At 47.0% G+C, this 24,209-nt stretch overlaps 5 protein-coding genes and 1 long non-coding RNA gene across 6 annotated transcripts; 2 read left to right on the top strand and 4 right to left on the bottom strand.

Annotated features, from left to right (window-relative positions):
- Window positions 1-9,464: 9,464 nt before the first annotated feature.
- On the top strand, window positions 9,465-10,948 carry LOC108153676 (carboxypeptidase B). The gene is made up of 3 exons (XM_017283792.2): window positions 9,465-9,584; window positions 9,654-10,544; window positions 10,608-10,948. The coding sequence occupies exons 1-3, from the start codon at window positions 9,517-9,519 to the stop codon at window positions 10,903-10,905; spliced, it is 1,257 nt and encodes a 418-aa protein (XP_017139281.1). The 5' UTR covers window positions 9,465-9,516; the 3' UTR covers window positions 10,906-10,948.
- A 412-nt stretch (window positions 10,949-11,360) lies between these two features.
- LOC108153747 (carboxypeptidase B) lies at window positions 11,361-12,897 on the bottom strand. Its single transcript, XM_017283877.1, has 3 exons — window positions 12,787-12,897; window positions 11,826-12,722; window positions 11,361-11,770 (listed from the first exon to the last, which is right to left on the bottom strand). Exons 1-3 carry the CDS (start codon window positions 12,858-12,860, stop codon window positions 11,467-11,469), a joined length of 1,275 nt encoding a protein of 424 aa, XP_017139366.1. The 5' UTR covers window positions 12,861-12,897; the 3' UTR covers window positions 11,361-11,466.
- A 578-nt stretch (window positions 12,898-13,475) lies between these two features.
- LOC108165536 (carboxypeptidase B) lies at window positions 13,476-14,962 on the bottom strand. Its single transcript, XM_017301610.2, has 3 exons — window positions 14,860-14,962; window positions 13,901-14,803; window positions 13,476-13,846 (listed from the first exon to the last, which is right to left on the bottom strand). The coding sequence occupies exons 1-3, from the start codon at window positions 14,940-14,942 to the stop codon at window positions 13,549-13,551; spliced, it is 1,284 nt and encodes a 427-aa protein (XP_017157099.1). The 5' UTR covers window positions 14,943-14,962; the 3' UTR covers window positions 13,476-13,548.
- Window positions 14,963-15,090: 128 nt separating this feature from the next.
- Window positions 15,091-17,206, bottom strand: LOC108165577 (carboxypeptidase B). The gene is made up of 2 exons (XM_017301650.2): window positions 16,205-17,206; window positions 15,091-15,427 (listed from the first exon to the last, which is right to left on the bottom strand). The coding sequence occupies exons 1-2, from the start codon at window positions 17,176-17,178 to the stop codon at window positions 15,121-15,123; spliced, it is 1,281 nt and encodes a 426-aa protein (XP_017157139.1). The 5' UTR covers window positions 17,179-17,206; the 3' UTR covers window positions 15,091-15,120.
- An 821-nt stretch (window positions 17,207-18,027) lies between these two features.
- LOC108153737 (carboxypeptidase B) lies at window positions 18,028-21,750 on the bottom strand. The gene is made up of 5 exons (XM_017283867.2): window positions 21,648-21,750; window positions 18,998-19,667; window positions 18,808-18,918; window positions 18,583-18,737; window positions 18,028-18,434 (listed from the first exon to the last, which is right to left on the bottom strand). The coding sequence occupies exons 1-5, from the start codon at window positions 21,734-21,736 to the stop codon at window positions 18,143-18,145; spliced, it is 1,317 nt and encodes a 438-aa protein (XP_017139356.1). The 5' UTR covers window positions 21,737-21,750; the 3' UTR covers window positions 18,028-18,142.
- Window positions 21,027-21,864, top strand: LOC117186705. The gene is made up of 2 exons (XR_004471646.1): window positions 21,027-21,358; window positions 21,657-21,864. It is a non-coding gene; the product is annotated as an uncharacterized LOC117186705 (long non-coding RNA).
- The last annotated feature ends 2,345 nt before the right edge of the window (window positions 21,865-24,209 follow it).

The following is a 24,209-nucleotide window of genomic DNA, read 5'->3' on the forward strand; positions in this document are numbered from 1 at the left end:
CCGGGTCTGTGTGTTGCCTCCGGGCGTAAAACCGCAAAATTTAATTCCCTTATCAAAAAGTGACAAGCGTGCGTAGTTAATGCAATTTTGCAGCGCATTTAACATGACGTGACTGCCTCTGAAGAAGAGCTGGAATGAAAGAAAAAGCTGATGAAAATGATGGCGAAGCAGGGCTTTTGGTCAGGGTATCCTGTCCGGACCAGCGGAAGTTGTTTACGCTAAGGCTTCCATTTCTTTCGCTCCTGAAACTGACTTTTGTTCTGTTTGCTACAGGAAAAACCTCAATTTGCACTGCTGCGAAAACTTGCCCACTTTTGGGGCAAATTACAATTCCGCTGATTGCATTCCCTGTCGTAGCACTGGCACCGAGACTGGGGTCTTCTATCTTCTAACTCAAAGCGCCTTCGGCTCATTCACATTGCCACGCGTTATTCACACTTTACGCCTAGATTTTGAGCGCCATGGATCCTTTAACTGTTTTGCATATCTGTGTGCCATAGGAACGCTGGATTCCGTAGTCCCGAGTCCCGAGTCCGTGGTCCGTAGTCCGTAGTCCGTAGTCCGTAGTCCTTGGTTCTTGGTTCCTCCGTTGTTGCTGTTTTTGTTTCGTTTGGTAGTTTTGCATTCATTGCGAGAGAGATAAAAATAATGAACATTGCAAAGGCAAAAGTCGGAAAGCGAAAGAAAAAATAACACCAACTCCACAGAGGTCTACCTCTCAGTCCCTACCCCCCTCTTTGGGCCTCTCTGTGGCTCTGGCTCTGACTCTGGGTCTGGGTCTGGGTCTGTGCGTGCAATGGTTCTGCTGCGATTCAGCCAAGTTTTTGTTGGCGTGGATTTATGTGTACAAATACGTATGCACATCCGTACATACTCGTACATACATATATGTACCCGCATGCATGGGTGTATCTTCCTTCTTTGAGTGAGAAATGGGCGTAACTCCTGGGCTTTCCTGGCGCGCACCCCGCATCAGGCAAATTGCTTGTAAGTTCAACTCGTATTTTGCATTGTGCCTCACTTCCGACAGTTAAATTAAAGCCATTGTCTGACGCGGTCCGACTTGGTCCGACTTGGTCCGAGTGTTGGCCCACAGGGTGGCAACAGTCCTGGCCGTTAGTTAGTTAGTTTTGTGCGCCTAATGTAACAATTTTTACCAACAGCTGAAGGAGCAGGAAGTCGAGAAACAGGAACCACCATAGACGCCAAAAACAGTTGAAATACGACAGCGAAAACAATTTGTTGGCCCCAAAAGTGTTCCGTAAATCTTATTACCAAGATCCCCTGCCCCGCCCCTAATGGCATTAACAACATTTTCGTATAGTTTCTGGTTTTTTTTTGGTTAGGGCTTAGCTCTGGCTTGTGGCTCTTTTGGCGGCGGTTTTAATTAGTCAAGCGAGCGTCGAAAGGAAGAATCCTTATCGAATATGGTATATTCCGGGCAGGTCTCTAGATTGCGCGGAAATAACTTTGGGGAATTGGCGTCGAGAGGGCAGAGCAGAAATAGTACTATTAGTGGTACTTTTAGTACATACGTTCATTTAATAAGTATCTGTTTCTATGTCTCTACCAAACCGCATTCTCAAGGCAACCGCCACTCAATGCAGAAAACAAAAGGCAACTGTAAAAATCGCATTCATTACGGGTACTATGTGGCAGTGGCAGTGGCACGCAACGGCTGCGGCAGCGGAAAAGAAGGAAGCAGCACCCATCCGAGGACCACAGACAGACACCACAATGACACACAGAAAGTGTTGAGCTGTAAATGAGGGAACAATGTGGCCAAAAGCGGGGTGAAAAGAAAAAAAAAAAAAGAAAATGCCAAGTGGAAATGCTTGGAGTGCAGGCCATGCGTGGCGCGAACCAAGCGAAACGAAACGAAACGAAACGAAACAACCAAACAAACAAACTCGAGGAAAATGCAAAACGGATGTGTAAATAATTTAGACGAGTTGGCAGTCCGCACACACAAAGAGTATCCCTCATGTGTGTGTGTGTGTGGGTGTGTGTGTTTGTATCTTTTTAGTTTATGTATCATTAAAAAATACTTACAGCAAAACAAAAAGAGAGCAGACACAGTGACAGCGCAATGGTGAAGCATAATGAGAGCCAGGGAAAGACAGCGGCTGCGGCAGTGGAAAAGCGGAAAATGTGTGCCATTTGCCAAATGCAAGGCAAACAGACGGTGAAGGGGACTGCTCCTCCAGCTCCCCTTCTCGGAGGGAGGCTTGGGTCCCGGAACGTGCGAGAAATGCAATAATTATATGCATACAAAGATACGAACATGCACATACTTTTTGACATGCTGCAAATTAAACAGAAGCAAACGAGAGTGGAAACGGAAGAAAGAAAGCAGAAAGTAGGAACGAGGGGACGAAGGGAGAAAGAGACTATGAGAAGTGAGCAAGAGGGCAAGAGTTTCTTTCTAAATTACTTTTTTGCAGAAAACTGCATACAATCAAATGCAACGGGATTAAAAACCAACGTGTAACAGTAAATATAACAGAAACGATAGAATATACACTGACAGAAACTTAAGAATAAAATTCTTTTCTTTGGAATTCAAAACGAGAAACTAACTTCAGTCAAATGGAGTTGAAGAGATCTTCTGTGAAACCTAAAGATAGTTCCTCTTTTCCACGAAGCCATTAGCTTTCTTTTCATAAGCGATTCCTTTCTCATCGTTTACAATTCCTGTAAAAATAATAGAGTTCAAATGATTTTTGGTATTCCGGTATTGGTATTGGTATTTCGATCTCGATAGAGCAACAATTTCCCCCAATGTAATGCTCTGGTAGATAGATTCTCAGTCTCTGAGAGCTGTCAGTCTGGGTGTAGGATAGAGTGGATTGGGTGGCAGTTGCACCTGGTAAACCTCCAGCGGCATTTGCATACCCGATGCTAAAAAACTATGTTAATGTGTGAGCTATACGGGATTGAGGCGAATTTAAAAGCAAGGCATGCCACAGAGGCAAACATGCTCGAATCCGCCTTCGGGACAAACCGCAGACATTGAAAGTGTCGCACTCCGGTGGAGCAGCAGCAGCAGCAGCAGCAGCCCCGTGTCTGTCTGTCCGTCCGTCTGTCTGACTGTCTCTCTCTATAAATCTCTCCGGATGTGTTGTTAACTGCCTCCGGGATAGCTGGCTTCTGTTTCTCCCCATCTTTTTCTAGGACTCGGATAGACAGACAGACGAGCAGACTAGCAGAATAGCACACGAGCGGGTAGACAGGGTAACCAGGGAGCGCCTCAATTTGCACGCTTCGTTATTCAATTAGACACTTGGCACACACACACACACACAGCCACAACACAGACACAGACACAGGAACACTACCAGAGATAACCTCCGACAACACGGATACGCGTAATTTTGATTGATGGCCCAATAATGGCGGTGATTTATCATATTTGCATGCTAACATTTAAGCCCTAGCTCTCGACTCTCAGCTCTCCAACACGCTGGAAAATTAGCAGGATAATATAATTAAATTTAGCTCTTTCCAACCGTTTGAGTTTTTTATAAATAAAGCTACCATAAAAATGATTCAGGACTATAGATTAAATACCGTGTTCAATATTTTTCATCAATAATGGTCATGCTTGATTTAGGTTCCCATTTTTTACAATATATATCAAAGAGCACTGAAAATCTACTATATTAAAATGAGCAGAGGCTAGTTTTCATACTAAAGATCTATTGGTCTTTGAAGAAAACGGTTCCCCTTTATCCTACTTTAATACACCAAAGTTTGAATATCCGAATGTGCTCGTCCAAGACCTGGCTAAATAGCCGAGACATACACAAAAGCACATGCAATATACACAGATACATATGTGCGTGTGTGTGTATGCCGCTAATTGGTCTTTTGGTCTACAAATGAAAGCGTTGCTCTGGCAACGAGCTAAGGGACCAGGCCACGTGCTGCAGCTGCTGCTCCTGCGGCGACAGCCCTGGCGTATACGCAATATTTGTGTTTTTTTCATTGCACTCTCTTTATCTCTCTCTCTCGCTCTCCCTCTCTGGGGCTGCCTGCTGCTCCTCTGCTGCATGTCTATAAAATCCAGCTTAAGCCTCTTGCTACCTGTGATATGTATGAAATTTTTGCTGCCACTCAACACCCCACATACACACATATAAAACATACATACATACGAGTATACGAATGGGCGACAATGCCACACACACGCACACACACACACACACAGACAGATAAAAAAAAGAACCAAAAGTGGGACGCATTTTTGCCAGAAGCTTTAGCTGCCGGCGGTGGCAGTAGTGGTGGTGGCCGATGGTGGTGCTGCCTGTGGCTTTGCCGACGGCTTGGGACGCTGGTAAACACTCAAATCCAATTAAATTTAATACGACTTACTTGGCTTTGTTGCAGCCGCATGTGTGACAGAGACAGAGGCAGGCCGAATGAAAGAAAGAGAAGGAGAGTAGAGTGGAGTGGAGTGTCGTGTGCCGTTTGTTTGGCATTTAGTTGCTTTCGTTCTGGTAACCCTCACCCCCCCCCCCTCTCCACACACACACACCTTTTTATTTTTTTAATTCACTGTTTGTTTTCATTTTTCAACGCCCCTTCTGAGTTTTCTTCTTATGATTCACTGGCACAGGGTATGATGATTGTGATGATACGTTTCCTTGTCATATTCAAGTCTTAATCGTCCTTGAAACCAGCAACATTCGTTGCTCTTTCAGTGGTATAACTTCCCAAAAACAACAGCCAGAAATCTGTGGAATATTTCCTATAGGAAATATGTATATAACTATTACACTGAGCCAGTCATTTTGTACTTTGCACGAGTTACATATTTCCTCATATTTGCAATACAGCCCCAATATCTTTTTCTAGATTTTTTCTTTCATCATTTTTTTCTGGACATCCTCAGCGCCGATATCCTAAAAGTATTATGGATTCAAAATGGAATTGTACGACCTTTCACAGGGTTTTTGATTTGTGTCGATAGAATGGATGTACCTGACGATATGGTGACCCAAAGTTGAAGTTTAATTTTTTCGTATGGTCTACGGCATTTCTTTTGGGGCATTAATTTACAAGAAAACTAGCTACTTATCAATAAAATTGCCCAAAGAATGTCAGAGGAACGAAATATTTTGTAAATCAATTATGAAATTGATTTTTTTTTATTTTTGTTCACAATCTGCAAGGGTATAAAAATTTCGGTGAGACAATGTTGGTTCTGCAAGCTATTTTTGTAATGTTATAGCGGAAGCTGCTTTTGTTCCGTTTAGCCAAAAGCTTTGGACTTGGCTTGGCTTAATTAAAGCTTCACTTTCGAAATAAAATTTGCAGCTGGAAATGAGCTTAAGCGAGCTAATTGAGTTTTTGTGCGAGTCTCACCTGGGACTGCAGCGGCTGATCAATAAACTCAATTGTCCGTAAACCGGCTAAGCAAAAGCAGGAAATCAGAACAATTACAGGTCGGAACCTCTCCCGACTGTCAATGAACGACTAGCAGGCGGCCCGATCAGATCTGGTCCGGTTTCGTTCCAAAGAACGCGATTTATACAGCAATTGTTTTCTGGCTGTCGTGCTCTATGAATATGCAAGAGCTGCCGTTTGCCGTGTTCCCCCCTCACCACATGGAATATGCATGAAAGTGTGTGAAGTGCCAGAGCACTGCAATCTATGTCACATGCAAAACAGGGTCCTTCGAATGCCATGCATTTCAAGTGTTTGGCGAAGATTTTGCATGAAATTCATTTGCGTAAATCTCTCGATTACTCCAATGCTTAGCATATTAATGGTTGCAGCTATTAGGGAACTATCACTGTACATAGAAATCATCCCAGCAGAAATACAAAGCTTAGAAAGCGTGCAAAAAATACCCAATCGAAGGAGTCTGTAAGGATGATTCTGGACCAATTTGGTTCGTTTCTCCGTTCAGTTCCACTCAAAAGTTCCCCAAGCAAAAATATGCTGCAATGCAGAATGAACACACGTGGGTGAATGTCGCCTCTCAGCAGTTATAGTCGCAGTCCCAGGAACTGAATTTGAGGGCTTGGTACACCTAAGACTAGGCCTTCCGACAGACCAAGTACAAGTAGAAGAAACCCAGTGCCAAGCCCAAGAAATCGACGAAAAGTGGCACAAAAGGGCGAAAGCCTCGAAACGGTAAACTTCTGAAACTGCCTAGCCATTGAAAGCTATTTCAGATCTTGGAAGGTCCCAATCCAACGATTAACCTGCAGAACACACACTGGCATACTGGATCTATATTATATAGTAGCAGTCATACAATTAGAGATTAAATGAAAGGCTGATGTGTATTAGCAATGCAATTTTGTTGGATTTTATTTATATATCTATTGTTTGTAAATCAATAGATTGCTTCGGCTTGACCTGCTCATCCCAGGCCCCGCAAGCTGTCCAAGTTTCGTGCCCCGACCCTCTCCTGTTGTAAAACCTGAGGCAGTTGCTTCGCAGAGACAACTCGTTGGGGCATTCCTAGGGCCTGTTGCACATCCGAGATCTCCAAGCCGAACAGCAACGGCAGCAGCGAGATCAGACAGAGCGCGACGAGAATGAGTTTCATCTTTGGCCAGATCACGGAGTAGAGTGACTGCCAAAAGCGAGGTGGGGCGGGTTTTTATACCCGTAATTATGGTGCGACCTTGGGGCTGGAGAAACAAAGCTGAAACAGCTGGGGATCTGGCGCAGCGGATGGGCTTCTAAAATTAAGTGCGAATCGAGTCCGAGCTTAAGTGAGAGACGCATTTAAGCACTGAATTCCTCGTGGATTTCCGGCTGGCAATTAAGAAAATTGGCCAACCGGTGGATGCTCACAATACTGGCCTTACCAACCCTCCGCCCTCCGCCCACCACCCACCACCAGCCACTTCCATAGAGATTACATAATAGATTGTAAATATTTGACACCAGCCAGCCACCCACTTAACCCCCAACCAGGTTTCTGTGGCCTTAACAATGAAAACAATTTACCCCATTCACTGCTATTTGGTGGCGCCTCAGAGCTTACCCCCGGCTTTTCGTCGAAGTTTCTCCAATTACTTTTTGCACGATTTGATTTTACATTTAACGATTTTTCGCACTTAATTGGAAGCCAGTGTCGATGTCAGTGGCAGACCAAGGAGTCCTCCCAAAGGGTGTGGCCATGATTTGATTAAATGTGAAGATGAATTTTAATTAAAATCCATCCCCAGCCCCAATCCCAGCTCCTCTTTCAATCCCTTACCCGTAGCAGGCTGCGGCCAAGTTTTTGACACTCAACACTTTCCGGCCCTGTCTCTGCCTACTCCTCCACCATCTAATAGAGCAATAAAAGCCGCAAGTTCATGCCCGGCTTTATAGGGGGGAGGGGGAGAACAGGTCCTTTGTGGGCTTAGTCATTGCCAGCATTGTAATTTATGCAAAATGAAAATTAAAGATCCACAGCGGGGCACAACTTTTCCAAGGATTACTGCAAATGGCAGACTAATGAATTTTTGAAAACTACTTACAAGTATTTTCGACCAAAACGGTGCCCCTATCCATATCAATTAAAGTGCTTTAAGCCCTGGACTGCCATCAATCCCTTGGCAAATAACGAATATCTGCGTTAATTTTCTAAGGACTACGACTAACTCTGACTAACAATGCCGCTTTGTCCGCCAGATGGAAGACTTTTGGTGAAAGTTTTCCAAAGCCAAAAAGAAAAGGCAAAGGCAAAGGAAAAGAGTGCCAAAAGAACTGTGAATCAAACGCACTCGCCCTACGCTCACTTTCTAGACACTCACATGCACTGCATAAAAAAAGAAACTCAAGAAGAAAGCCGATAGGCAAATAGTTGATACCCTTTCATTAAATACGACCATGCACTTTTTTGTTGATGGCCTGTAACTTTTATTAAATAAAAATCGAATCTGGAATGGAATGGAAATTGAATTGTAGAAATATTATGCGCCAAAACGGAGATGCAATTGAATATTAAAAAATGATTGATTACAATTCAATTGTAATTGATTGATCCCCAAATGTTGGAATTTCGACAAAAGAACTCGACTTTTTATGTTGGTTTTCCTTCAATTAACCGAAGAGTAATCGAATTCCAATTCAATTATTATCCCAATATACCCTTTCATCTCAATAGGGAACATGAAAACTCTTCCACAGTGGGGTTTGGGCGTGGGGTGGGATCCTGTTGGATGAAGGGAAGTGGCTGTGGTGGTTCCATATACACACTCGCAATCGTACAGTTCGGTAGCCTGTCGCCTCCAATGGGCCGTTCAAAATTACGAGCCAACAGTTTCCGTACTGTTTTTTGTCATTTCCATGCGCTCATTGTCAGTTTTAAGTAAGCAACTTCCTCGTTTTTGTTGTGGTTCATGTTTGGGGAGCAAAAGCAGCAGCAGCCAAAAGTTTTCCGACCAAAACTCTGCCTACAAATGCAGACAAATATGGAAAAACTCATGAAATGCAATAAATTTTCAAATATATTTCGTGTGCGCGGCAGAAGAGTGTGAGTTTTTTAGTTGCTGTCTGTTTCAGACGTTCTTTTTCGTTTTTCTTTTGTTAGATATTCATTTGGCAGGACCTACATACATATACAGAGTTTTCATTGTTTTAAAGTGGAAACTTTTTTCTTGGTGCACTGCCACACACAGAACGTGCTGATAAAGCCGCGTTTTGCCAACAATCAAATAACTGAAACAGAGACGGTGACGGTGACGGAGACGGAGACCTAGACGGCCAGAGAGAGATACTGACTGTTCGTTCGGCCACAAGAACTGGGGCCAGAGACCGAGGCCAAAAGCAGCATATAAATCAGAAGAGCTATTGCGTAAAGCCAGAAGACCAAAATTTACGAGTCACTCTTTTGGAATGGCCGGCCAGAAATAGCAGATATCGATGGCTGAATGACAAATAGAAAATTTGATTTAAAAGTCCTTAATGGGGAAAGTTGTTTACTGTGTTCACAGTGAAATGCAGTTCTTATCGCAAATAAAGTGAACCGCAAATAGGCTTGATATATTTAGTTTTCGTATCACCCTTTGTCCTGTAAAATGTGTAAACACTTGATCGATTCAGTTTCCATCGAATCCAATCGCTTATTTGTACTTGAGTACTTACCAGAAATTCATTTGCTTCAACGTCAAAGAGCAGAAGAGTAAAGCCCCGAGACTCAGGGCAGGGCATTTACTTAGAGTTGAACTGTCAACCTTGTCACCTTGTCATTGACTGTAAATTTTGAGAGATTTTCCAATGAATTGCCCAAGCTTTTGACAGGAACAACAACAATACTAGAAACGTAGCCCCACCAAAAAGTCAGCCATCCACCCATTGATAATACTGATAACTGTGGTCTGTGTGGAACAAATTCTTCAACGCGCATCGCCTTCGCCGCGATAAGACGATAGCTGTCGAATACTCTACCATTGAGCGCCATGGGCGAGAAGTGGTAGCAATAGATGCCTATATAAAGTAGCGACAGTTGGTTGTACAACTCAATAGACGCCCCGTGCCAGAAGCCAACGGAACGGAGCCGACAAAATGCTTAAGTCTTTCGCTTTCCTGCTGCTGCTGTGCGGCACTGCCTTGGCAGCCGACAGCTACGATGGGTGAGTAAGATGGGAGGGCGGATGGACTGGTGTAGTACCAGATGAGTGACGGTAACGGATCATCCATAGTTACAAGATCTACGACATCAATACGCGCACCGTGTTCGAGAAGGAGCTGCTGCTGCGCCTGTCCCAAAATGCGGACTTGGATTTCTTCGACTTGCCACGCTCTCTGGAGGCTGCCAGCCGCGTGATGGTGCAGCCAAAGGACCAGGTCGGCTTCGAGCAGCTGCTGCAGAAGTTCGGCGTTGAGTATTCAGTGGTCGACGAGGATCTGGGAGTGTCCCTCAGGCAGGAGCAGTTGGAGAACCAGAGCCAGCGTCTATTGGCCCAGCGTTCTACCGCGCGCAGCATCAGCTTCTCGGCCTTCCACCGCCACTCCGAGATCAATGCCTATCTGGACGAGCTCGCCGCGGCCTATCCCAGCCGTGTGTCCGTCCAGGTGGCCGGCAAGTCGTACGAGAACCGCGACATCAAGACGATCACCATCAGCAACGGCGATGGCAAGACCGGCAAGAGCGTGATCTTCCTGGATGCCGGTATCCATGCCCGTGAGTGGATCGCCCACGCCGGTGCTCTGTACGTGATCCACCAGCTGGTGGAGAACTTTGCCGCCAACTCGGCTCTCCTGAAGGACTACGACTGGGTCATCCTTCCAGTGGTGAATCCCGATGGCTACGAGTACACTCACACCAGCACCCGCATGTGGCGCAAGACCCGCAAGCCCGCTAGCACTTCCTGCTACGGCACCGATGCCAACCGCAACTTCGATTACCACTGGGGCGAGGTGGGCGCCTCGAGCTACTCCTGTGACGACACCTTCAAGGGACAGACCGCCTTCTCCGAGCCGGAGACACAGCTGGTGCGCGATCTGTTGCTCAACCTGAAGGGTCGTGGCAAGTTCTATCTTACCCTCCACTCCTACGGCAACTATCTGCTCTATCCTTATGGCTGGACCTCGTAAGTGATGGCGTGAGAGATCAGCTCACCGCAAAAATTAAACCGCATTCCCATTTTCTCTAGCGCTCTGCCCACCAGCTGGCGCGACATCGATGATGTGGCCCAGGCTGGAGCAGCCGCCATCAAGGCTTCCACTGGAACCAAGTACACTGTGGGCAGCTCCACCAATGTCCTGTACGCTGCTGCTGGCGGCAGTGATGACTACGCCTTCGCGGTGGCCGAGTTCCCCATCTCCATCACCATGGAGCTGCCTGCTGGCGGCACCGGCTTCAATCCCACCACTGCCCAGATCCTGCCCTACGTCGACGAGACCTGGACGGGCATCAAGGCCATGGCCGAAAAGGTCGTCGAAAACTACTAAACGAGTGCAATAAAACGCCCGCCGATATTCCCCAATCCCCCTACTCACTTTCGGGCCTCATTTCGAATTCCGTTTCCGTCCCAGGGGCGCCCCACTGGGCGATTGGGAGTTGTTCGGGCGTGTCGCGCTCGAGTTGTGGCATTGACACACAGGCTTTATTTGAGGTGAGGCACTCGACTCTAGCCGCAGCTATCGCAGCTGTCTGCTAATTGAGATCATGGAGTGCCCTCCTAAGTCAAGTGGCATAGCCTCCCGTTCTGCCGTAGTGGCCTGGCTTATCAAAGTTCCTCAAAAATGGACAAATTAACCCTCACGATCAGCTCTGATGCCTATCACTGGAAATAGAATAGATATTGGTGGCATAGATTCCAGATAGTGGCCGATAAGGGATAACATAGCAATAACATGGCTATCTGGGGCTAACTGGGAATGTCCGCAAGGTATACAGCTCTAGTATTTTTTCGACCCAGATCTGATATTGCTGCAGCTTTTATTATGGTTCTATCTGATAACCTGAAACTATTCCTAAATGAATTTATTATTGAGAGCATGTTCAGAGCATTATGCCAGCGGATACTTTTGAACCACCTTGCGAGCCATGGCCGCAATACCAACCCAGGTCTCCTTGACCATCTGATCGATGGCTGAGGCTGGTGGATCGAAGCCAGTGCCGCCGGGCGGCAGTTCCATGGTGAACGATATGGGGAAGCCTGCATTGAAGGCATAATCATCGCTGGCCCCAGCAGCCACGTACAGAACGTTGGTGGACGAACCGATTTCGTAGAAGGTGCCCGTGGCCTCGAGAATGGCATCGAAGCCTGCCTTGGCCACCTCGTGCAGATCATCAACAGTGTCCGGCAGGTCCCTATTAAGGACAGAAAATTAAGAGATGCTAAGACTGCAATCGGAGATGAACTTACGAGCTCCAGCCCCATGGGTAGAGGATGTAGGGTCCATAGGAATGCAGGGTGAGATACATTTTACCGCGATCGGCATAGCTGTGGATGAGATCGCTCACCACCACGGCCTCCGGCTCCGAGAACGCCTTCGAACCGGCGTAGGTCTGGTCGCAGGGATCCTCGGAGGCTCCCTCCTCGTTCCAGTGGAAGTCAAAGTTGCGGTTTGGATCCGTGCCAATGCAGTCGGGGCTGCTCGGCTTGCGTGTCTTGCGCCACATGCGCGTTTCCTCCGACAGCTGGGTATACTCATAGCCATCCGGGTTGACCACGGGCAAGATGACCCAGTCATAGTCCAGCAGCAGATCGGCATTGTCGGACAGATTGTTCACAAGCTCATCGATCAGGTACACGACAGCAGCGGGAGAGATCCACTCACGAGCATGGAACCCGCCATCCACAAAAATGACGTTCTTGTTTCGGCGACCATCCCCGTTCGTGATCGTGACAGTCTTCATGAGGCGCCTCTCGTAGCTTTTGCCCACGGTCTTGACGAACACGCGGTGAGGATGCTCCTCGGCCAAGTCCTCAATGAACTGGTTGATCTCTCCGTGACTGTAAAACCGCTCCGTGCCCAGTCGCCCGTTGCCTGTGTAGGGGAACCTGTTGCGCAGAATGCGATTCCTAGCGAACTGTCGTCGCAGAGTGAAACCCACGTTGCTGTTAAGGACCTTATAGCTCAAGGAGTGCCCGTCCATGAGCTGGACGAAGTTCAGCTGCTCCTCGGGATGGACCATGATGCGTGCCGGCTGACTGCCGCTCGAGAACACCTCATAGTACGATTCATTCTTGGCCAACTCGGCCAGGGCCTGATCCATCGTAGCCGTACGGGCTTTCGCTTGGACCTCATAGATCTTGAACCTAAACGAATCTGTAAAGTTTTAGGGTATCCATGAGAATGAAGAGTGTTCTTCGAGTGTCCTACCCTTCGTATTTGTTGGACTGAACCTCCGTCAGGCCCAGGCAGCTGAGAGCGAGTACCATCCACAAAACGCCCATCTTTCCACGTCGCAAGTCCGCGGAGAAATAAAACTCTGAGCTTCATATCGCCAGAGTATACGTACGGCCTGGCATACTGGTATATTGAATCGTTATCATTGCCTAATCAACGAGAAAGGTTTCAAATCAGGAAAAAATTAATTTATGAGAGATGATGATTGTTAACAATAAAATTAACAGAACATTGTTAATGTGTTATCGAATGCACTGAGAAATATTACCTGGAATACACGAATTGGTTTGAAGAGTCCCCCTTTAAAGTCTTTGTAGCCGAAAATTGATACTACCAGCTACCAGGCCCAGCGTGGCAGCATGTTTCCGTGTCACTAATATAATCAGAATTTCGCACATTATTGCAGAACACATAACGCTTCGAAAATGTTGCATTCAACAACACCCACCGCTACGAATGCTGCCAAACCACAGGCCTTCATGTAGTTAACATCAAGCTGACAAGTAGATAACATTCAGACTACATAAAGGTTTCACAATGTAGAATGTAGAAAGTAAAATACGTAAAAGTACGAGCTGTCATGTTCGTTCGTGTCTGTTCAGGTCCGTTAATATCCATTCCAGTCCAGTCCCGTCTTTTCCGTTCCTCTGTGATCGGTTTGCTTAAATTTTGATAACATTTATATATATTTTTGTCAGCAAATAAAAAAAAATGGTATTCAAAACTGATGGACTTCTAGTAAATCTCGATGAGCTTCTCGGCCATGGCACGAATGCCGATCCAAGTCTCGGTCACGAACTCGTCGATGCGCGTGACTGGGGGATTGAAGCCGATGCTGCCAGCGCCCGTCAGCTCCATGGTGATGGAGATGTTGAAGCCCGCATAGAAACCGTAATCGTCGCTGGCCCCGGCTGCAATGTACAGAACATTGGTGGAGGAGCCATAGGTGTAGACGGTTCCCGTGGCGGCCTCAATGGCCTCGGCGCCAGTCCGGGCCACTGCATCCAGATCCTCCCAGGTGTCGGGCAGGTCGCTGGAAGATCAACTTTTAAGACTAGGCCATAAGATGCTCGAATTCGATACCCACCTGGTCCAGCCCCAAGGGTAGAGGATATAGTTGCCATAGGAGTGGATGGTCAGGTACATGACGCCGCGATCCGCCAGCGAGTGCATCAGATCTCGGACCACGATGGTCTCGGGCTCGGAGAATGGCGTTGGACCGGCATACGTGTCGGCACAGGGGTTGGAGGAGGCACCCTCCTCGTTCCAATGGAAACCAAAGTTGCGGTTGGGATCGGCCCCATAGCAGGTCTGTCCGGCATAAGTGTACGGCTGGCGGGTCTTGCGCCACATACGGGACAGGGTGCTGCTCTGGGAGTGCTCATAGCCATCAGCATTGACCAGGGGGATGATGACCCAGTCGTAGTCTTCCAGGAGATCTGCGTTCTGCTCAAACTGCTCCACCAGCTGGTCAATCACGTACAACACCGCCGCCGGGGATATCCACTCGCGGGCATGGAAGCCACCGTCCATGAAGATCACCTTCTTGCCAGAGCGCCCATCCCCGTTGGTGATGGTGATGGTCTTGAGCACACGCCTTTCAAAGGACCAGCCCACGGTCTTCACGAACACGCGCCTGGGGAAGCGATCGGCCAGATCGTCGATGTAGTTGATGATCTCCTCGTGGGTGTAGTAGCGCTCCGTGCTCAGGCGCCCCTTGCCCGTGATAGGGCTGAGGCGGCGCTGCAGTTGGCGCAAAGCAAACTCCTCGGCTATTGAGGCGCCCAGGTTGTCATTGACGAGGGTGTGGGCCAGCTGCTGGCCTCGGAGCACCGTCTCAAAGGTCTCCAGCTGAGCGGGACTGACGATTACCCGCGATGGCCTACCCGGCAGACGGCTCTCGCTAAGAAAGTCGAATCCCTCCAGACTGAGCTGGTGCAGGAGTTTACCTTGGACAGCATTTTGTGGTGTCACTTCGTAGATGCGGTAGCTATAAGGATCTCCATCGATTACCAACCAGCTCTTCTGTGTCCATTCTTTCCTTACCCTTCATAGCCTTGATCGGCGGCCACCAGAGTCAAACCTCCCAGCAAGAGAACAAGCAGACCCAAGAGGTTCGTCATCGTCATGTAACTAAGCGACCGCGTGCCATGCATCTGCCACTTAAATACCCGCCCGCCAGAGCCAACCGTCTCCCTATCTAATCGGTTTGCACATCAATAAATGATAGAAAGCTCGTCCGATCGCACACAAAGATCAGAGCTGGCGCAATTCGACATTAATATCTCTTTATTTACGATCTTCAAACTATGATGGGTAGCGCCTTATCACCTCCGCGGCCATGGCACGCACGCCCACCCAACTTTCCGTGACCAGGCCCTCGATGTGCGAGACCCAGGGATCGAAGCCGGAGAATCCGCCGGCAGGCAGCTCCATGGTCATGGCCACTGTAGCATTGGCCACGCCCAGTGCGTAGTCCGCCGTATCGCCCGAGGTGGGATACAGGACATAGTAGGTGCTGCCATAACTATAGATGCCGTTGGTGGAATGGACAATCGCGAAGGCTCCGGCTTCGGCCACGTCCATCATGTCCTGATAGTTCTCAGGTAAATTTCTGGAAAGGAATAAGAAGGATAATATAATAATAACAATATAACTAATACTCCATTTACTCCAATACTCCAATGTAGGCCACATCTTTGTTTCTTATTGCAATACAAACTGACTATGGTGACAGATTTCGACCTGGAGTGTCCAACGGTTTTCTAATATTCGTATTATCTCGACATGTCCCATAAATCCCATGTGTGCTCTAACACATTCTAACCAGAGAATGTTGTATTACGTAGTCTCGAGGTCTTTATAAAGAGAGTATATCCTTTATTGTTGTTGTTCCTAATTGTTGCAGCACTCGGCTTGCGATGCCCAATCGACTTGGAGCTGCTCTTCAGACGGAGGACTATTACAGCTCTGAGGGTATCCCGAACATACGGCAATCAAGTGACGGTGAACTATTAGGGACCTAGAACCTCAGGACTATAACCATCCCTAACGGAGATGGGCGAAAGAGGCAAGGCAGCTAGTTGTAGGTTTTCAAAAGGACAAGGAGCTTTTTAAGGACTACGACTGGATTGTCCCACCTGAAGAGCCTGGCGAAAGAACCTCAGCCCAAGTGAAAGTGGGTCCCTTGGGATTGACATAAATAGAAACTTCCGTTTGTGATGGGATGAAGAATCCTGGGACGAGGACTCGTATTCCGGTCATGAACCTTTTCTAGAGGGATCTTATCAAGAATATCTGTTTGAATCCGTAAGAATCCAAATAAATCTGGTGCTGAGATTCAACTTTTAGCGCGGCGTTCTACCTTAAAATGCTAATGCATTTTACTTACTTCGTGTATCCCCAGGGCAAAAGGAAATAGTTGCCGTAGGAGTGGAGCGACAGATACCACTTGAGACGCGGGCTGTATTGCAGGAGAATATCCCGCAGAACCTGCGACTCGGGCTGATCGAAGGGACGCTCGCCACGGTAGATATCCTCGCAGGGATCCGACGATGAGCCCGCATCGTGTCCCCATTCGTGGGCAAAGTTTCGATTGATATCCGTACCCACACAATCCGGATCGGTGGTGGGCTTTCGTGTCTTGCGCCAGTAGCGCGACTCCGAGTGGGTGTACTCGTACCCATCCGCATTGACCACAGGCATAATGACCCAGTCGTAGTCCTGCAACAGTTCCTGATTTTCCTCATAGTTGTCTAGAAGCTGCTGGATAATGTACAGGGCCATCGAGGGTGAGATCCACTCGCGCGCATGGACAGTGCCATCGATGAGGATCACCGGCTTATTTCGACGTCCATCCCCGTTGCTGATCGTCAGCACTTTGAGGGGACGACGCTCGTAGCTCCATCCAAACTGCTTGACCTGGACCCTCTTGGGATACCGCTCGGGCAGGCTGTCCAGATAGGCATTGATCTCGGCGTGGGTGTAGAAGGCCGCCAGCACATCGATGTGGGGCAGTTGGAGGCGCTGCTTGCTGCGCAGATTCTCCGCACGTTGGGCCTGCACCAGTGGGGACAGATCCTTGATCAGCAGTCGATATCTCAGTTGGTGGCTGTCGAAGAGACTGACCAAACTGGAGGCTTCCTCGGGGGGCAGCATGACCCGAACCGTGCTCTCGTTGTGCCAGCGAGTGGGACCAAGAAAATCCCTTTGCGGCTTCTCCCTGGCCAACTTTCGCAGTAGGCTCTCTTCGCTGCTATCTCGCGGTGTCAGCTCATAGACCTGGTAGTCCTTGTAGTCCTGCCAGGCGAGCAGTACACTGGACTGCAGCAACAGCAGAAAAATTATATGTCCAATCAATGTCATCGCTGCCTGATTGCCCGATATTCACTGAGCTACCAAATGCTACCCGAACTGATCGTATTATCAAAGTTTATCATTTTATTGGAGACATACTGCCGACTTCCAACGATACCAGCGCGACATCGTTTATATGCTTCCGTTTATGGCTTAAAGAAAATAGCCCCCTTTTGGCCGGCAGGGATGGAGAATAGCTAGTCACTGAAACAACCGACTGAACAGCGAATAAAAGTAAAGCTATTGCCTGTTTAAGACCATGGAGCACCAGGTGCACCGCCATGGTGGTGGCAAACTGTTCAGTCCTTTTCGAATACAGGTGCGTCTTCGGAATATTCGACGATTTTTGCGCTCTACATCAAATTTTTTCGATTTTCTGGCTAACAGCGACACAAATTTTGCTGAGGGAAAAGATAAAAGTGTACATATAATCCTTTAAAAAAAAAGTTTAAACTACTTAGATAAGAAATTTCCGTGAACCCCTGAAGCCTTTAAGGCACTGCTGGATGTTTGAGAGGAAGGACTCCCACAAAATCCACAAAGAAATGGCTGAAAATAATAAATAAGTCTCAGCATCAGGCCTCATCCGTCCATTTTCCTGTAGTTTTGTTAATTTCACAAAATTTGGTTGGGAATGGTTCTTATGTTCGCAATAACCTGCCTCTACCAGTGTAAAAGACTATTCTGCGTCGTGTTGTCTCTTGCGATTCTATTGTATCTAAAAGACGGGAATACTCCTGTTGTTTACCGATTTTCAACTGCTATAAGTCAATTATCGATTAAAAATCGAATGCTAGCTATGTAAATCGAATTTTTTCAATTAGTTTCTCCATCTATTCTCAGCATTTCCTTTAGCAATTCAGTTATAATATTCATCTCTTTAATGCTTAATCCCTAATTAGTATAGTTAACAAACAATTAAATTCAATTTGCTTAAACAGTTTACAGATAAGGACACAACGGCAAGGATCTTCTAGTACAGACTAACATGCCGAATGAACTCAACGAAGCCGGCAAACGTCTCCTTGCAGACGTGTATGATGTCGGAGGATGGCACATGGAACTCATCGCCGGGCAGCTCGAGCGTGTAGGACAGTGGTATGCCCAGGCTGCCGTAGGCAAAGTCATCCAAGCTGCCGGAAGCCTCGTACAGAATCGAGGCAGAGGTGCCGGTGGTGTAGCGGGTGCCGCGGTACTTTCCGATTTGGTTGGCGGCTCTCAGGGCCACCGAGCGCAGCGTTCCCACGGTGGGGGGCACGGTGTTTCTGTGTGGAGGGAGGATGCGAATTTAAATGGAATACAGTGGCAGAAATATTCGGATTTAATTGCTTTTAGCAAATAATTGAAAAGTAAATTGAATTTCTTTTCGGTCCATGTCTGGACACCCCCTGGACTCGACCCCTGGATACTCACTTCGCATAGCCGTAGGGATAAAAAATGAATTTGCCAAATGAGTGAACATCCAGGCTGAGTTTCACACGATTCCGATTGAATTCCAAATAGCGCACCACGGCCGATGTTTCCGGCTCAGAGTTGGGGGCCGTGCCCGAGTACACCTCCGAACAGAGCTGTTGTTTGGGCGGAAAGAGTGAGACGGATTAAGTCGGAAGGTCAATGTCGGTGCAACAAGTCGCCTACGTTCTGACTGGCGCCCTGGTAGTTCCAATGGTTGCCAAAGTTCCGATTGATGTCCACTCCAGAGCAGGCATGGCCGGCATACCTATGACGGTTCTTCCGCCAGAAGCGATCCTGAAAGAATTCATCGAGTAACGTATAGAGTATAGAGTATAGAGTAGGCCCAATCCACTCCGTCTCTTCCTCCACCTACCGATGTGTGCGTGTACTCATAGCCATCGGGATTGACCAGCGGCACCAGGAACACCTCCACATCCTGCAGCACCCGCTGGAAGGCACGCAGATTGCTCAACAGCTCGTAGGCCAGATAGAGCACCGTCTGTGTGGTGATCCATTCCCTGCCATGGGCCGCCGCCTGGATGTAAGCCACACGGCGCGATCGCGTCTTGGCGTTCAGCGAAATCGAGAGCGCGGCAATGTGGCGGCCCTCGTTGGAGCGCCCCAGCGACTCGTAGCGACAGTACTGGGGATAGCGTGAGGCCAGGCCGCTCATGAAGCTGAGGATCTCGTTGTAGCGCGGATAGTGAGAGAAGAAGCCACGCGCCTGACGACGTGACCGACGACGTGGTCGCTGCGACTCCGCACAGTCGGCCTCCTGGCACTCCTCGTACTCCCCATCCTCGTCCGCATAGGTGCTGTTGGCCTGCAGGGCGGCCATTAGCTCCATCAGCGGCTGCACCTGATAGCTGACGCCCAGATTGGAGAGACGCGACTCGAACTGCGACTTGCGTGTGGGACTCACTGTCAGCACGGACGTGTTGCGGGTGAGCAGCCAGAAGTCCAGATCCGCATCGTTCGTCTGCAGGTCGACCATATAGCGGAAGGCGTTCTCATTGCCATGTTCCACAGTGTATTTCGTATAGCTAAAAGTAGAGTTAAACCATTTAAAAAACATCCCTAACTAGCATTTAGTTTATTCAGATATCCCAAGGAGACATTCAGTGACTGGAAGTTCTAGTCTGATACTATTCGAACTCGTACACAGCATCGATTACTTTATTATCCCCTCTCTGTTGCAGACCATGATAATAAGGCGACTCGACTCCCGACCCAACAATGTGCTCGTCGGGGGGTGGGTGGGTGAATCCCGATGATTGCTCCACATGTATCTCTAGCTAATTGGACAACAAATTAATTTACGGCCCTCGCTCTCGCCCTCGCAGCGGCGTCAAAGTGAGTTGTTGATTCATAAATTTATGCAAAGCGGATCGGCTCGGCCTGGTCTCTCCTCCCATCGTATTTGTTGGCGTTTTGCCACCTCTCACGAATTTGTGGCCAATTTATCATTTCATTAAATTCCACACAACGGAATAGGCGGACCACGGACTGCCGACTACGGACTAGAAATAATGAAGCAACAGGCAGCAATGGCAATGCCAAACAAGCAACGTCTTTAGGTCCATGCATATTCATCTCTCCCCTGCACCTGTGGATGACATGACAAAGACACGGCACCGAAAAGCGAATCACGTGCGGCCGCCGACAGCGGAATTCAATGATAATTTAATTAAGACCCCCCCTGGATTATCATTTTTCATTTTTACATAAAGATACGGTTTACCAACTATGAATTTGTTAGTTTTCCCAAACAAATTGTAAACCAAATGAGGAGCCATTGTTGATCGGAAGGCCTTGTGGAAATGTATATACCCACTATTTATGTAGATCTCTGAATGTTTAGCATCTACTTTGGGTGTTGAAACCCAAACCCCTCTAGACGGGGACCAAGAGAGCTGCGGCAGGAAGCAGCCAATTGATGATTGCCATTGCCATACGGAATTCGGAATACGGAGTACGGAGTACGGAGTATCTACGTAGTGGGCCACATTGGTGGACTGCGACCGCAAAGCAATCATCCATCATCGTGGAGTACACACCGCATGCTGCTGCTGCTGCTGCTGGTGGATTCTGTCTGGTGAACATTTTGCCCCGGCGATAGCTTCGCAATTACAAATCGCGCAAATTATCAATGGAATTGCCGTTTATACGGCTGCTGGCCACTGACCAAAACGACAAAACGTTTAGTGATACTCATAATGACGGCTTCTAATCGCTGCCATCGACCATGGGCCCTGTTTGAGTAGTGGCTGTCGTTACTCATTGAAGAAATAAAGGTGGGTATAAAGTATATAGCATTCCTGGAACTATAGAGCTTTAATTTATAATAGAAATTAAAATACCCATAGGATTTACTTTCATTTTAGTAATCTGTTCCGAACTATAGAAAAGCGAGTTACAAAACAAAATCCAAATCACCTATTCATTGAAATAGAAAAGTAAATTTCTTTATAGAAACAAACTTTCAATCCAAATAAGAAATTGGAGTTTCAACAATGCCGAATCCGATTCAAAAATTGTTCCAATTGATCTATAAGATCTTTCGCTATCTGTGGCTAGCATCCGTACTGATGATACCGTATATGGCCCTGAAATTGAAGACGTGCGAGGCCAGCACACTGGACAGCTACATAATGCTTGGATGCCTAGCACTGGGCGTCATCCAGTTGATAGAGACCCAACGCTTCCGACGATATTAGGATGTGGGAGCTGGAGGGTAAGTTTAAGGGGCAGGGCAGGGCCTCGGTGCGAAGATGTGAAACCCGTTTTTAAGACGATGCGACCAACTACTAGTCGAGGTCCATTATATGTTAAACACTTTAAAAAAATTTTGGCAAACCAGAAAAAAAAAAGTCAATTAACGACTGGCCCTAAGGACGGGCTTGCTTGATTGATGGGTACTACATTTTCAGATTATTTTTGCTTGCTTTTACTTGTTTCTTGTTTGTGTTGTTGTTGTTGTTTTGCTTGGTATTATAATTAATTCGTGTATCTTTTATTATTACCCTTCATAGCCGGCCAGATTGTTGGCGAGACTGGTGCCCGCCAATCCGACCAGACATAGCGTCAAGCTGCACACGATCCGCTGCCACATTTTTGCACTACTCGAACTACCAACTGGCCTCCGATAATGTCTATATCTATGTGTATATGTTTATATGCGCCACGATCTTTTGTTTAATCGTCTGGCCAATTATGTATTAAAATATGCAGTTGCATGGACAAGCACACGCTTTTATTTTCTTTAGTTTTATTCACTTGTATTTGTATTGTTTTATTTGCAGTTTTGCACGCTGCACTTGATGCACGATTATGCAACGAATGCGAAGAGTACACACAAATTGTTTAGTTACGATAACTAGTTAATCATTTCTTTGGCTGGAAATGGGCTTGTGTGGGCTAAGAGGCGCGATCCGTGCGTTCCATCTCCGATTCGGGCGAAGACTGACGGGCAGCTTGAAATGCGGCCGAGAAAGAAGACGATGCTGGCCAAAAAATATCGCCGAAAACCGAAGCCGAAAAATGGTTTCGGAGCCGCGCTTATTGTTTAGAAATGTGAGTGTCAAGGTCAGGGCTCTACCACGACCAGTTTCCGAGATCCAAACAGATCGGAGCTTCGAACGCGTCACGAGACAAGCTGCGGGAAGGCAGGCAACCCAACGCGACAACCCGACAACCCGACAACCCGATGGCTATTCCAAGACAAACGCGGCACGCGTCTTGTCTATATATATTTCCGATTAGAACTTATGGGGGTTGGGGGATATTGATTCTTTTGGGTCTTTTAGGTGTATGCTAATTCCTTGGTTGCGAACTTTTTCTTTTCTTTAATTGCGTGCGATAATTTGTTTGTTTGATTGGTTTGTCGCAGATCAAAAATCGAAGATTGGAAACTTGTTTTCTATAATTTGATCACTTTGACTGACGCACAGCAACAATTTCTGTTCTTTCGGTTCTTTATTTGTGGATATTTTTTGCATCCGCATGTGGCGGTTCGTGAATCGATTCTGAAGCCGTTGCTTGTTTATATTCTGGTTTTTATAGAGGAACTCGTATTGGCTTCCTAATGTCAAGCCGCTGATGGTGTGGATGGGGCAAGTATGGGTGTTCTATGAATTCCATTTGAAAGTTAAAGATGTGATGGGCAGACACTTGGGCACTGAACTTTCCAATTTAACAAGGTCGTACCATCGAAAAAAAGGCGGAAGCCCATGTCTGGTTACAGTTCATCCCATTATCCAAATGGAGTTCATTAAATCATCGAGAGCTTTTCAACGTCACGATCATGATCGTCTTAGGACAGAAGGCAGGTCACTCAACGCCATCAGCCATCAGACATCATCAATACATCTTCAAATCAATGGTGCTGATCGCCGCTGGTGTCTTGACTTTGCTTTCGATTTCGCTTTTGTGTGTAATTATAACACTTGGCCATAGCTTGGGGCACTTCCGCACTTCGGTTCGTTCGAAGACCAACAGAGATCGGACCTGCACCCTGGGAGATCGTCGAGGGAGCAGATGATGAACAAATGAGCCGCCGTGCAGATCCATTGCCAGATCCATATTTCCGGTGAAACTCGAAACTAGTTTATCCGATTTAATTTACATTTAAAATTTGTCCAGCTGCTTAAGCTTAATGACTATGCGACTGGCTTAATGCCAGTTCTTGATTTGTGTTCTAAATCATTTAAATTTATTTATTAGCCAAGAGCCAGACAGCTTCCAGAGCCAGCGGCACAGGGCATTCAACTTTCCTTGCACGCGGCAAATTCAAAAATTCAATTAAAAATTCGCTATCTTGGCTCAGACATCGCGCTTTAGCTCTGTTTTTTGCGTATTGTCTATTGTGTATTGTATATAAGGAAAGATCTACTATTTTGTATGTTATATTGTTTTGCTTTCAAGGCATATGGCTTTGAATGGCGAGAGAGATTTGCATCTGAAAAGCCTCAGTGGACAAAAGATGCGTGCGGCCTTAACCATGAACATGAAATCTCTATGGTATGTATGATATCGGTACACTGCCTTAGTTTTAATGGGGTGTTTATTGGCTTGGGATGGGATCTACTCGTATCGGACCATTTACTCTAATCAAAAACTATGCCAAATTGCATAAACAAAAGTTAAATTGCCCTGCCGCATGACAAATAACTCGGGGATTGCCCATTGCCCCTTGTTTTGGGGGCAGGTCCAGGCGAAACTTTCAACCAATCTGAAATTCGTTTGGGCATAATTGTTTGGAATTTTGTTCGTTAATTTGTAAACCATTTTATTGTACATTACTTGTACAGATCGTCATTCCAAACAGGAGACAGCCATCAGGGCAGCAGGGGCCCAAGAGCGGTAAAAATAACGAATAAATTTAACAAAACTTTGGGCCCTTTATATTTGCCAACATGCTAATGACATAATGTGCATACTTCAGAAGGGGTTCCACCGAGGACCAACTGACTGAGTGACTGACTGGGAAACTGACTTCCTTCTGCCCGGGCCTTTGCGTGTCTATGGCATGGCAATACAAAAGGAAATTCTGGGGGAATATGCATAAACAGATTGGTGGATAGAAG

The sequence above is a fragment of the Drosophila miranda genome, chromosome XR (assembly GCF_003369915.1).
Source record: "Drosophila miranda strain MSH22 chromosome XR, D.miranda_PacBio2.1, whole genome shotgun sequence".
NCBI classification, from domain to species: Eukaryota; Metazoa; Arthropoda; class Insecta; order Diptera; family Drosophilidae; genus Drosophila; species Drosophila miranda.